This window comes from Manacus vitellinus, unplaced genomic scaffold, assembly GCF_001715985.3.
Source record: "Manacus vitellinus isolate BGI_N305 unplaced genomic scaffold, ASM171598v3 scaffold_24_pilon, whole genome shotgun sequence".
In the NCBI taxonomy this organism is placed as follows: Eukaryota; Metazoa; Chordata; class Aves; order Passeriformes; family Pipridae; genus Manacus; species Manacus vitellinus.
In genome coordinates, this window is record NW_021939798.1 from 2,503,629 (window position 1) to 2,517,525 (window position 13,897).

Here is a 13,897-nt window from a genome sequence, read left to right on the forward strand (position 1 = left end):
TTTGAGTTATTTGCTGGTTGGTTTGGATTTTTTTGCTGTAGTCTGGTACTTTATCTGTGGAAAATCATTTCTCCTCTTCCTGATGGCTGACCTGTTGATCTCCTCATCTTAGGAAAGAGCAGACACCCATGCTGATGACAGGCTGACTCATTTCAAAGCTTTTCTGTGACAAATGTGATTAATTACTGACAGGCAGGAGACGGGATTGCATCCTTCAGACAGGGAGAGGGGCCTGGGACACAGAGGACCTGCAGTAAAAGCAGCTCTAGGAAAGGATGCTGAGGCTGAATTTTATCCTCTGTTGTTTCCATGTCTGAGACAAAGAATCAGTGGAAGGAGAAGTGGAGGCACTGACATAAAATGTGTGTGTTGCTGGAATGAGGTAAGGATTTTTAGGATCATGTGTGATCCCTGCTATGCTGAAGGACACACAGTGATGATATTTACTTGCTCCTTACACTGTAATACAACTATAATTAATAACTCTTTCCTCTCTTCTCCCTCCAGAGAGTCACTCTGTAGCCCAGGTCAGCCCAAGAACACTGAAAAAGCCATGGCTGAGTGACAAATACCATCACCAGGGGCAGGGGGGACTTTGATGCTGTTCAGCATTGGCTGCAGCAGCAAGGAGACTCCAATCCCATCCAATTGTGCTTTGATCCTGTTTTCTCTGAGGGAATCACAGCTTTGCTTTTGCTAAAGACAGGAAACACAACAGTTGGCACTGGAGGAGGGACTGGAGCTCTCTGTAAAGATTCCACCTCCAGAGTGATGAAGTGAGCTTGGAGATGGGAAGGCAGAGGTGATGCTTCCCCCAAAGGGACACAGTGTAAGAATCACCTGTTTTTACCTAAAGGCATAATCCAAACAAGCATCAGAATTGCAGTCCCACAGACAAAATGGCCAGTGTGGTTCCACAGCTGAGGGAGAGCAGGCTGAGAATTACAGCCTGTGTTTGCACAGAGGTGAACTGACCTACTCATCCCTCATTTAAGTGAGTGTTCTTTCCTTTCAGGCATTAGGAGACAGATCCTGAAATGGAGCAAAGGGGGCCAAGTCTGTTGCAGTCAGCAAAACTACTCTTATTTACCCCAGCTAAGAAAGAGCAGGATTTTCCAGCTTAGAAAGGGTTTGCTGGAGGAGGGATTGTAAAGGAGGCTCTGCTGGTTGGGTGGGCACGTGTCTGGAAGTGCTGGAGTACGTGCAAGGCTTTTCTCTGCCTACAAAACAGAAACCTGCAGGCGTCACTTCACGGGGGATTTGAAAGTCGGGCTCACAGCAATTCATTTTGCACTGCTTGAGTAACCAGCTTCAGTGCACAGTCCTGCCAGCTTAGCCTTGTACAATTGAAACTATTCCCCAAAGACCTAAGCTGTCTGGAAATATTCTTGAATACGGGATATTGAAGTGCAGTTGAGCAAGAATATCAACAAGGAGCTGTTGCCGTTGGGCTCTGGTCCAAAAAACAAAGTCTCTGCAGTGTTACCTTTGCACACCCTGGCAGAGGCAGGTGGGACAGGCAAGATCATGTAAAATATTAGCAGGTGAGGGGATGAAATGTTAGTCCTGACCGTGTTCTTGCATACTGATATCACAGCCAAACGTGGAGCTTTTTGGGGAAGGAGGGAGGTCAAGACCCTCTAGAGGAGATGGAAAATATCAATATTGAGGTCAATATCAAGCCAAAATTCAGTTATCTCTTAACAGGAAAATTCAAGTTCAGGGTGCTGTAACTTCCCTGACATGTAGAGGTTGGGGTGACCAGTTCTTTGTAGGGAAAAATGAGTGGCAGATTTGTTGAATGAACTACTCTGAGTTTCAAGAGGAGCTGATCCCTGCCTGTCACAAGGAAGCATCAATGACATTGGTTTTCTCTAGTGACTAGCTGGGATGCTTCTGGCTGGCAAAGAAGTTTCAGTAAGCTGCAATTAAGGTCAGGATACCTAATAAGCCCCTTTTAACCAACAGGAACCCCAAACCAGTTGAAGTCCTGACAGGATGATTTATCCTGTAACCTCCCAGTGAACACAAGGGTGACAATGAGCAGCTGCCTGAAAGCAGGAGCCAGTTCATCTTGAGAGTTGGAAAAAACATTGACCTACAGAAAGAATTCTGAATAAAAAGACTGGAATTATTGATATTTGGGTTATGGCAGCGATGCCAGCTTCCCCCTTTTCTCCTAGGGCTGGTGCTCTGACACTGGGGCCTCTCTGGGTGCCAGCAGTGGGAACCTGAAATTCTGCTTTTGTGCAGTCTGTAGAGGTGTCAGCTTTACTGCCCCCACAACATCAGCTGAGACCTGGCTAACAGAGCTGCTCCAAGAGCCTTTTTGGGTCTCAGCATCACTTACAATTGACTTGTTTGACAATGTGACATGTTGAATCAAATTCTAGGCTTGTGACAAGAACTGCTGGGCATCCTGGTGTGTCTCGTGGATGGACAGCAAACATCTCCTGTCTAGTAGGATCATGACACTTTATTTAAAAAACCACAATGGATCAATTGTTTTCTCTCAGAAAACAAATTCTCCTAGAGTTCTAGAATGGTTTGGGTTGTAAGGAACCTTAAAGATCACCTCGTTCCAACCATACCTTCCACTAGTCCAGGTTGCTCAGAGCTCCATCCAAAATGACCTTGGATGAGAGTTTGATCCCAATGAAAGTTTTTGTTTTTGACATGTCATTATTACATCACTTCTTGACATGGCACAGAGGATCAAACCTTACCAAGGTGCAGCAAAGTGCACGGTGCAAGATGTTACCAGCCTGAAAAATCCACCTCCTTCTAATGTAGTGAGTGAATCATTTGCAGCTTTAGGTTAATCTGATGCCAGTGTCCCTGACTGGTGCACCTGTGCCACAGAGGCACCTGGGTGAGCTGGATTTAGTGATGATTGTAAGCACTGCAGGACTGCACCCTTGCACAGATGTTTGAATCTTTATCTGCCAGCTGCCCTTGAACAGAGAATATTGCTGAGAGGGAAACACAGGCTTCATTTCCCTGTTCTGGCATTTCAGAATACTTGAATTGCAGATGTTATCCTACTTTATAAAGCACCAACACAAACTGGGCTTGAAAGGGGCCACACTTTTGTTGTGCCAGTTTTCTCTGCCCTGGTTCATCTTTCTGCCGTAGACGGGGATGTCAAACAAAGGCTTGTGGTACTTTCTAGGTTCTCCTTTCTGTCATGTCCCTGGGATGTGTGGCTCAGAGCTGATTTCAAAGCATTCAGCCCCATGGCTTTTGAGACGTGGCAGGTCTCTTTTTATTCAAACATGTAGAACAAGTGTGTTACAAACAGGCTCCTGCCGTCGTTCCTGTTGCCCTCAGCGATGCTGAATAGGAATCATCCAGTAAGCAAGATAAAAAATGACATCTTTACAATGTGAGGCTGCTGTTCATCCCTGATGTTAAATCTGGGCAGCCAGCACCTCTACACACCCACTTCTGTGTCTGTTATACACAACACGTGAAGTTGTTTTGAGACTGAATGTGGGAAATACAGGTCACAGCATCCAAAAAGGGAAACTCGTTGGGTTAAAGGTTGGACTCGGTGATCTTAGAGGGCTTTTCTAGCCCTAATGATTCTGTGATTCTAAAGGTAGAAATATTTTTTTAAGTTTTACTTTAAATGTTCCTTAAAATGAATCTTTGAGTAGAAGCCAGACTGGGGGGATTTTATGTGAGAGAAAGGCCTTTGTCTTAACCCTGGTGATCCCTGTTGGGAAGGTTACAGGTGCATGTTAGAAACAGCAAAGCTTCAAAGGATGATCTGAGATCTGATTAGGAAAGAAGCATTTTTTGTTGCCTCTCCTCATCACATCTTCTCTCTGAATTCTCCAGAGGAGTTCCTGACTTGTTCACTACCTGCTGCCTGAGGTGTGGTGTGAATCAACATCCCCAACACGACCTGCAGTGCCACAGAGGTTATGGGGGATGGCCTGAGAGATGTTTCAGGTAATGGCCAGGCCAGAAGACACATACTTGGATCCCAGAATCAGAGCACATGGCACAGGATTGTGTGCAGATGGGTCTGGAATGTCCCCAGTGAGGAGACTCCACACCCTCTCTGGTCTCTGTTCAGGGCTGGGTCACTGCCCAGCAAAGAAGTTCTTCCTCCTGTCCAGCTGGAGCTTCCTGGGCATCAGTTCCTGCCCGTTCCTGCTGTGCCATTGCTGGGCCCCTCGAGCAGAGCCTGGGCCATCCTCTGCCCCCTCCCTGCAGCCCCTGATGGAGATTTATAAGATCCCCTCAGTCTGGTCTGCTCAAGGCTGAAGAGGTCCAGCCCTCCCAGCCTGTCCTTGTAAGAGATATTCTATAAGAGGCAGATGAGTTCAGTCTTCAAGTGTTGCCAAATTAAATAAACATCAGTATGTTAGAATGAAGAGAGGATTAAATTGGGAATGGGTTTAACTTCAGCTCATGACTTGACCCAAAGGCCTCTTTGCTGGCAGCTGCTCCAAGGAACTTTGCTCAGTGTCCTGGTGCTGTAGTTGTGGTGTACATGGAAGACAAGGTTTGGAGACCTGGCTTTGGATGTGATTTCCAGGCCTGTGGTGAATGGAGAGCACCTTTGGTGTAAAGCTGCTCCCTGTTGCCATGTGCAAATTGCTGCCACAGGGCCCACTGCAGCCCTAGAGCAGAGATCCCATCTCCCCCCATTGCTACCAAACAATTTGTCCACAGCCAGAATCAAAAAGGAATTAAATTTTAATGGTTTCTCTGGGACCATCACTCTGTGGGCTCATCTGCAGTAGGGAGGTTTTCACATGTACACTGGTGACCTAGCAGGGTGGGCCTTATAAAAGCTTAATAAGCTTAATTAAAATAGGGTTCATTAGGAAAGGAAAAAGAGACAATAATACAAGGAAAGTCTGTGGGCCTGGATAATCTACTTCTTTATGTTCATCAGATTGGAATGATGGGAAAATCCATGCCTTGAAGGCAGAGACTGGGCAGTCAATGTATGTGATTGACAGTGCCTGTAGCTTGGAATTGCTGCTACAAGTGACTGTAAATGAATCATTAGTGGAGGAGGTGAAGGGCAGGAAATTTTTGCTTAAAACCCTGGAGCAGGTCTGTGCTCTCATCACAGAGTGAGCTGTTCTCATTTTCCACTTCAGCAAAGGTCTGAGCTCCAAAACACTGGCTTTGATATGTGCAAATCTCAGGGGGCCTGATGTAAAACAATTTCTTCAGCCTTAGTAGTCTTGGAAATCCTTCTAATGCAGAATATGCTCTTAATCCTTTTTCTTCATTTGTCTCTCCCCTGTATTTGCTCTATCTGCTTTAGTCATCCCTTACAAGCCTCCATCTAACTGTGCTCCAGCACAGATTTTCTTTCTGTGGCTGCTTTGGAGCTCCTTGTCCTGCCCAAAGTGACCTGTATGAATTGATTTCACAGCACAAAGTTCCTTTTATATCACTGTACTCTATTGGGTGACTTCCCAGTTTTCTGGGATGGTACTCTGTGGTTAGGTGTTAATTGGACTCTGATAATATAATAGCACTCCATTCCTAATACAATTTTGGAAACATTCCAGTACAAATAACAATAAAGTTAGAAAACATGTCGTAGGCATCATACCTGTGCCATTCAACAATTTATTTCCAACCATGCAAAACAAACACCGTGTACTTCAGCTACTGCATAAAGCAACTTCATAAAGCAATGACCCTGTTCAGTCAGTTAAAGTGACACTGCTTTCCTAACATTTAAATAATTTAAGCACAGGAGTTTTATTTATATTCAAAAGAAATAATTTGACTGGGAAGCTCATGTTCGGTTTCTTGCCTTGGTCTGAGTTCCTCCTTGCATTCTGGTGAGAGCCAAACCTTTAATTGTGCTGTGATTTATCTGCTCAGTGCTCTGTTTGTGTGCCCTGAAATGAAGGGTTCAGTGTGCTGTGCTGGTGAGGGCACGGGAAGTCTGGAAGAGGGAGGAATTGAAGGCAGGGCTCCCAAATCTCGGGCTGGTGTGCTAATCAATGAGCCATCTTTGTGAGTCATTGTGCTCCTCGGCTCTCCTGTAGAGCAGTGACACAGCAGAGCCTTGTCTCGCTGCATAAAGACATTAGACATGATGAGCCACTCCAGCCCTTCCTGAGAAAAGCACATTAAAGCAGCTGGGGTGATTAACTCTAGAGGATGTGGAGGATGAGGACCTGGATTCTGCTTCACACACGGAGACTGGCACAGGCTCTGCTCAGTTCATCTCTGAACTGACAAAGGCAGCTGAGACCGAATTGAAGCTAAAGGTTGGTTAAGCAGAAACGAGAACTGCAGGGGAGCACTTGCAGTGTTCATTTGGAAACACAAAAAAACCTGTTCTGAAACGGGAATGGTTGTGTCAAAATCAGTCATCTGGAAGCTGCCACTTCCAGGGACACTTCAAGGACCTGGATGCTCTGAACATTCATCAGGTGGGAGCTGGAGACCCAGATCCTGTAGTTAACTCAGCATCAGACTGGGAAACATGGACAGTCAGCTCTCTCTGCTTCTGATGTCAGTGCCTAAATCTCTACATTTTCCCTAGGATTTGAACCTTGGTGGAATTTAAAAGCGAATGGATTTCGTGAAGTTTGGCCCTGGTGGGCCAGTAAGTGCAAGGTGTGAAAGATCAAGCCCTGAAAGCAGAAAGATTTTTGCTGTTACCACCACTGCGAAAAGAGGTGCTTTCAGGCACGTATTTCACATCAAAGATTTAAAGAGCTGGTTTGTATTTACTTTCTGGCATTATGTGGAGCACAAATAGCAGGCAGCTCTTTTTTTATATTCCATTTCAGAAGCTCTGCTCTTTGATCTTTAAGGCAGCGCTGGAAATATCTCCTGGACCAGAGGCCTTTTCCTTCTCCAGAAATGAGTAAACTGAAGCGTGGAAGAGTGAGAATATGACAAACACAAGGTGAGGGGTTAATGGTCAGGGATTTCTGAGCCAAGTGGATCACACTCTGGAGAACTCAGATAAGTGTAATGAGGCAGCTGTGAACGACCCACAGGAAAGTAGGGGCAGTTGATGAGATTGAGTTGTGAGAACGTGTTATAAGAGAAAATAAGAGTTGAGAAAAGCCTTTGACTGAGCTCAGTCAGGACCAGGTGGTATAAGAGCAGATGTTGCTGGTGATTTTCAGGGGAGGGTCTGGGAGATCAGGGCAGGCAGTTCTGCAGGAGCCTTTGCTGTGTCCTGCGTGAAGACGAAGAAGGACAACCAAGAGTGTGTCATAACCAGCCTTGATGGAATGTGCAGCATGTGGGATCTTGTGAAGGAGACAGATGAGTGTTGCAAAGCACTTAAAGTGCTGGGAATGTCTCTGTTGGGTCACTGTGCCCTATTTGGGGTATCTCATAGCGAGAAGGAGGGGAAAAAGAGGATTTGGAAATAGAAATTACTAGAAAAAACGATCAAGTCAGGGAGGACAGAACCTTCAGTGCTAAGAAGAATTCAGAAAACTTTTGACAAGCATTTGCCTCGTGTTCTCATAATGGATCCTGCTTGGCCAAGGGGATGGAACAGGTAATTTCCTATTTCCCCGTAGCTCTGTTTTCCAGGACTTTATGACTCTTGTTGATCTACTGCAGATCTGCAAACTCTCTGCTCTGTGGTGAGGGTAAGGAAGCTTTTGCACAGTGAATAGCACCTAGAAAGCATTCAGGATTGAAAAAAATTAGTTCATATGACAGCAGAGCAAAAGTCTCACAAGGCAACTGTGATGGGTGAGAGAACTGATGACCCTAATAGGCTTTGTGAAACCCTGACCTCAGAGTGGGACCTGAGAAATATCCAGGTAGAAAGAGAGATTTGAGTACAGGACAGGCAGAGGCAGTTCAGGCAGACAAAGTTTGGGTTCTGACCCTATTGCTTTTTCCTCATTTGGGGGTGTTTTGCAGTTGTTTTTTGAGAAAACAAATCATTTGACCCCACTCCTCTTTCAGATGTGTGTGTTGCCATCCTGAAAGGTACCAGATAGTCCATGGTGCAACAAGCAGAAGGGTAAGGAAAACTGCAGGAATTCTGTTTGCAGAAACTCCAAAACACAAAATCTGGGGCTTGTTCCATGGTGAAACTCCTGTGCCCCCACAGAAGGTTGTGTTACAGAGCAGGGCTGAAATCTGTGGGGTCTCCAGGCACAGCCCTCCCTCTGCTCTGCTCTGCTCTCCAGATGAGCTCCTGGGAAGTGCCAGAGAAGTGGAAGGGTCTGTGCCAGGTGCCATCAGTGGGTTGGACATCACATCAGATGGGGCACACTTTGTCACAGGTGAGGGGGTGGGTAAAACCAGAAAAGAGGAGATCATGCCAAGACCAGGAAAAGCAGAGCAGTGAAGCCAGGATCTCAGAAAGGAAAGAAAACATTAAAAGGAGAGGTCAACTGAAGGGGAAAATAAAATGAACCACTGAAGAAAACCACTTAGAAAAGGGCTGTGATTCAGCCTGGGGAGATGCTGAGGTTCAGTCTTGCAAGGTGTAATGTAAAGGTGAAGACAGGGCTCACACCTCTCTGGGGAACGCAGGGTTTCCTCGTGCCCTGCTCCTCCTTTAGTTCAGTGGTGTTCTCTGTGCACTCCAGTGGTTTGTTCGAGTGACCTACTCCAGAATCCTGGCAGCCTGTCAGGTTACAAGCAGGAATGACTGCAGGCTCCAGCCAGCCTCAGGCTCACATGCTCCCCACCAGTGTGACATCTCCTCTGGGAGCCCAGCCCTCGCACAGGGTTTTAGCTGTGGGAGTGTGTACCTTGGCTTGAGCTAAAACCCACGGATTTACTGTCAGTTCTTTTTGATTAACCTGGTAAATGAATGTTGGTTAAGAGTATTTTGAAGGCCCTCTGTGTTACTGGCACCAGTTGCTGGCCAGGGCTCACTGGCCAGGCCCCGAGCGCTGTCCTGGCACTGACTCTGCACTGCAGCTGGGAAGAAGTAGTTGTTGCCATAATGCCCAAAGCAATGTATTCCACCCTGCCCAAGTCAAATGGGTGTCTGAGTATTCCCCTGACTGTGGGGATAAGGGGAATGGCCTTAAGCAGAAGGAGAGAAGGTTTAGATTCGGTGTTAGGAAGAAATTCTTTAATACAAGGGAGGTGAGGCACTGGCACAGAGAGGTTGTGGACTCCCTGTCCATGGAAGTGTTCAAGGTCAGGTTGGACAGGGCTGGTGGTCTAGTGGAAGATGTCCCTGCACATGGCAGCACATGGAATGAGATGGTCTTTAAGATCCCTTCCAACCCAAAGCACTCTGGGATTCTGGGATTCCAGGTGGTGCCAGTCTGGTCTGGGATTCCCAGGTTTGCACAAACAGCTGGAGCAGGAGCTGTCAGGCTGCTGCTTCCCCAGCCAGTCCAAGTGATCCTTTTCTCTTACAGCTGAGGTAATTCTAAAGCATTTTTACAATGAGAGGGGACACTATTTTTATATGGTGTGCATTTATCAGATTCTCCAGAGAGCCCCTATAGCACTGACTAAACAGGTCTGACTTTTTCAGGGCAGCCACGAATCTGCTGTTCCTTTTAGACTGTTGTGAAAGGTTTCATCACTTCTGAAAATCGTCTTGGCTGTTGTTGTAACACTTACATGTTGTTACTGCCACCTTTCCTGATAGTCTTCTGGCACAGCCTGACTTGTATCTCTGCTCAGTTTTGTAGGCTCTCTCTTGCTTTCACGTGGTCTCTCCTCCCTCCCCCCTTCTCGTCCTGCCTTTAATGAATGACTTGTTGTGTAAATTCAGTCTTCTGTGTTTATTTTAATTTGTCTGGTCCTGATTAAGGAAAAAGCCCTCAGCTCCAACTCTGGCATTTAACTGGGAAGCTCTTTTGAGTCAAGATTTTAAATCCACATTCTCAAAGGAATACAAGGATGTCGGGGCTTCTTCTTTTGCTGTGTCCAATTTAAAACTCTCTTCAGGGGACTGGTTTTCAAGAGTGAGAGTGCAGTCAGTTCTGAAAATGCCTGGGTGTTTCCAGCTAGACACACTCAAATTCCTGGTTGCTTGCCTAATTTTTCAAACAGGCTCCAAATTTCCATGGAATAGGTATTTGTACTTTTACTTACTCAATATCATATCTAGTATTAAAAGCAACAGCTCTCAAGATACTGTTTGTTTAAAGATCAGTGTAGGCAGCAGCCTGTGTAGTGATGCAAGTGAAGTGAGTATTTCTCTTGCAGGCATTGAAGACCTGTGAGAATTCTGTCATCAATTAAAATGCAGCAAAATGTTGCAGTCCTTAATGTTAAGGATTTTAGATGTTTTAGTTAATAAAGATGATTTACAGGCAGTGACAAAATAGGTAGTGTCACACCTGTACTGACAGTATTAGCTGTTCTGGTAGGCAAAGAAGGACAGGGATTTAAAGGTATGATTGCTCATTTTCTTCATTTTGTGCCACTAAAAATGTTTCCTGCTCATAGCACAGTAAAGGGGGATCATTTTGGACTGGCCTGGAGGGTATCTGTGCACCTCTGTTGTCCATCAAACACTATGCAAATATATTCCTTCTGGCTGAAATATCTCTGCTCTCATTAACAGAGCCTTTAGCAAAGGAATTAAGTCATTCCTTCCTCTTTCCCTTTGGAGCTGAGCCTTGATGCTCTGCAGCAATAAACACTCCAGCAGGTTCTACAAGCTCGGCAGAAACGCTCGCTGTGGTTTGGAAGGCAGGATCCAACCACTGGAATGTGGGACAGGCAGGCAAAATGTTTGTGCTTGTGCTGGGGGAACACAGAGGAGCAGTGGAGCCTGTGAGAGCCAACCAGGCAGCCCTGAAGACCCGTGTCACCACCAGCTGCTCAGGGTGCAGGACGGGAGATGCAGAGCACTGTCTGTCAGAGCCCCACCTCAGCAAAGCCACTCTGTCCCCACCAGATCACACCAAACCTTCACTGCAGGATCCAGGTGGCCACTGGGGAGCCACAGGCCTGTTTTGGTGTGGCTGCTCCCAGGCTGTAAAGACCAGAGCCCTGGACTCTCCTGCTGCTCCAGCTGGTTCTTCACACCCCAGAGGCAGCAAAGTGAGATGGGCGTTCCTGACTCCCCTGGCCACTGTCACCCTCTGGAGCTGTGGCTGCCAAACCACACTTTCTGTTTGTGACAGCAGCCAGGCAGCTCAGGCTCTGAGCCTTCCACCCTCCAGACTGGAAATCTGGGAGCAGAGGTTCTTTGGAGGAGCCCTGTCCTGCTCAGATTGCTTTTGGGTGGGAAGCAACGTCACTTTATTGAAACCAGGGCAGATTTTAGACAGGGACACCAGCTGAGTTCTCTTGCTGCAGTGTAACAGCTGATGTAGGTCACTGCCCAGGGTGATGGTCAGTGGCAGCAGCAGCATCTCCCCTGTCCTGTGGCACACCATGCCCCATTAGCCCCCAACCCCAGTGTCCATGCACAAGGCTGTGCCATCACATCCTTGCTGCTGTAGGGGCAGATGATTTGGGGCACATTCCCACAAAGGAAATAGTGGTGATAACCCCACAGGTTGTGACTGCAGGTAGCTGTGTGACCTTCCAGGCTTGTCCAGAAGTGCTCAGCCATGTGGCAACTTGGCAGCACCTCTTCCCCCAGCACAGCCTTGTCCCTCCCAGCACATCTCACGAGTGCTAAGAGCTCTGCACGCTCCACACCAGCGCATCCCAGGTCCCCAGGGAGCCCCTGGAGCAGTACAAATGGATGTGACCTACATGAACAACTCCAGGAGCAGATATGCACAGCAACCCGTGCTGCTCCTTGCCAGCGGCCGGCTTGTGTTTGGCAAACACGAGCTGCAGTCCCAACTTCCTCCTTCTGCACTGCCTGGCAGCAGGCACGCTGTGTTGTACAGCAGGAATGTGTCATTAGGCTGTCATGAGTCATGAAGAACAGCTGGTGGATAATGGAGATCTCCAGCTCCTGTGTGCAGGATCAGCCACAAGGAGTGTGCTGGGGATGGCAGTGCCCCCGTCTATGCCCAGGCAAAGGCAGCTGATGCTGCTCCAGTCGTATCCGCAGAAGCAAAGAGGTGTCACTGGCAGAAGATGTGTTTGCACACCCGCTGCATCTGCTCCTGACACCTCAGCCCCCACATCTTGCCAAATTTTGTCTTGTAGAAATGCACAGGCACTGTTGTTGCACCACCTCCCCTACGCTGCCTTGGCTGACCCCAGAGATGTCAAAGCGGAGTTAAATTCTGGCCCCTGAGGGCCTGAGGTCTGGATGAAGGGAATATCAGTGAAAATCAGGAATGTACTAGGTTTTGGAAATGGCTTTATTTACTATTGTGTGGGGAAATAAAAGAAAGTTGTGTTAAACACATCTCAGTGCTGTCCAACTCTCAGGGAAAACAGCCATCGGCTCTCGGCGTTGGGCCAGGGAGGGACACCCAGTGCCAGCTGTGCCATCAGTGCTGGGATAAGAGCCCTTGACCAGTAAGAATTTGGCTCCAGCCCCCTGATGCCACCCCCACAGTGAGTTCTTTCTCCCAGGTTCAGGCCATGGACACCACTGAAAGGCTTCACCCTCCTCACCTTCCTGTTCTCGGCACAAAAGGGGTTTTACACACTAAGGGGTTTTAACACATGAGCATCTGAAATTCGTATTTTTGTTGTTGTTTTTCACATGCCTCAGCACCTCGTGGCATCTGCTTGTGTGGAGATGGATTCCCTGGTGCTCATGCCCTCAGGTGCCCAAATGCACAGCCGAGCTGGGATGATGCACCAGGAGGAGTCCCCCCTCCCTTGGTTAAACGGGGGCAGCAAGTCCCTGGGGAATTCAGCCCACCAGAACCTTTCCAAGGAAGGCCACAGCATGGATATACTGCTGGAGGCCGCAGGGCAAAGCTGTTGTGGTGTCCCAGCCCTAAACAATGGGATTTAGCAGGAGGCATCCCCTTGATCTGCTGGCAAGGAGCAGGGGGGCTCCACTTGGTCCCTGGATCTTTGGCCGCTGCCCTCTGCTCTGTCCAGTCAGTCTGGACTTTGCAGGTCCTTCAAGGCTTGTTCATGTGCATCCTGCCTGCTCCCTACCTGCCTGCTCCCCATACTGCCCAATGCCCAGGCTTTCCTCTGCCAGGCAGTGGGCAGTAAGGGAGGGATGGCATTTGGCTCTGTTCTCCTCCAGCAGCTCCCAGACCAGCTGGCTGGGAGCTGAAGGTTGAACAGTGTTTGCCAATCCTCTGGAGAAGGAGGACACCTCCTTTTCTGGTTCAGGTCAGCATCTCCAGCCAGGCAAGCCATGGATCTCTTGAGAGACCTGTGATGAATTCCAGTGGCCACAAGTGATGGCTCTGTGGAGATCCCTGCTGAGTGGTGTGTCCACACCCTGAGGTTGTAGGAGTTCTACTAGGAAAGGGGGGACCTGCTGCTGCCTGTTACAGTCTTGAGCACTTACAATCCCCTTGTCCCCCTGGACATGCCTTCCCTGGCTGCTGGCCCATAGCTGAGATCCTGGAGACCCACTTACACTGGAGCTGAACCAGCTCCTCACCTTTCCCTGTGGACATGCCTCCCATTGCCTCACACTGGGTTTCTGCTGGTGCTCCCAGCTCTGCCCTGTTGCCAAGCCATGTAGTTTCATGTGTGTAGCTCTGGAAGGTGGTTTATTGATCCTGGAGATACCCAAGGAGTGAGACTGATTTCCAGCTGAGACCTCAGAGCTCCCCCAGCCTGACCTGGGGGAGCCTCAGGTGGTTTCCACAGCACAAACCCTGCTCAGTGCTGGTGTATCAGGGCTCAGCTGCCTCTTCTCACCCCCGGGTTCAGTGCTTGCTGTGGAGATGCCATCATCTCAGTTCAGGGGGATAATGGGTGGAAAGAGCCCGGAGACACCTGCTCAGTGAAGCAGCCAGGGATGGTAGAGATGCATTAAAACCAGAGTGAAATTGCTGCAAACAAAGTGCAGAAGTTCCTGCAGCTCGGGGTTATCTCCTGCTTTCATGTTCTGAAC

General features: G+C 48.1%; 1 protein-coding gene across 1 annotated transcript in view; it reads left to right on the top strand.

The window, feature by feature from the left end:
- CFAP52 (cilia and flagella associated protein 52) overlaps positions 1-9,337 on the top strand; it is a gene marked incomplete at its 5' end in the record, with an annotated part of 16,679 nt that extends 7,342 nt beyond the window's left edge. The window contains 8 exon segments of the mRNA XM_029960058.1: positions 588-776; positions 1,708-1,877; positions 4,913-4,990; positions 4,993-5,044; positions 7,151-7,276; positions 7,888-7,973; positions 8,160-8,255; positions 9,276-9,337. Of these exon segments, the coding sequence (XP_029815918.1) occupies positions 588-776; positions 1,708-1,877; positions 4,913-4,990; positions 4,993-5,044; positions 7,151-7,276; positions 7,888-7,973; positions 8,160-8,255; positions 9,276-9,337 (859 nt within the window).
- Between the last annotated feature and the right edge of the window lie 4,560 nt (positions 9,338-13,897).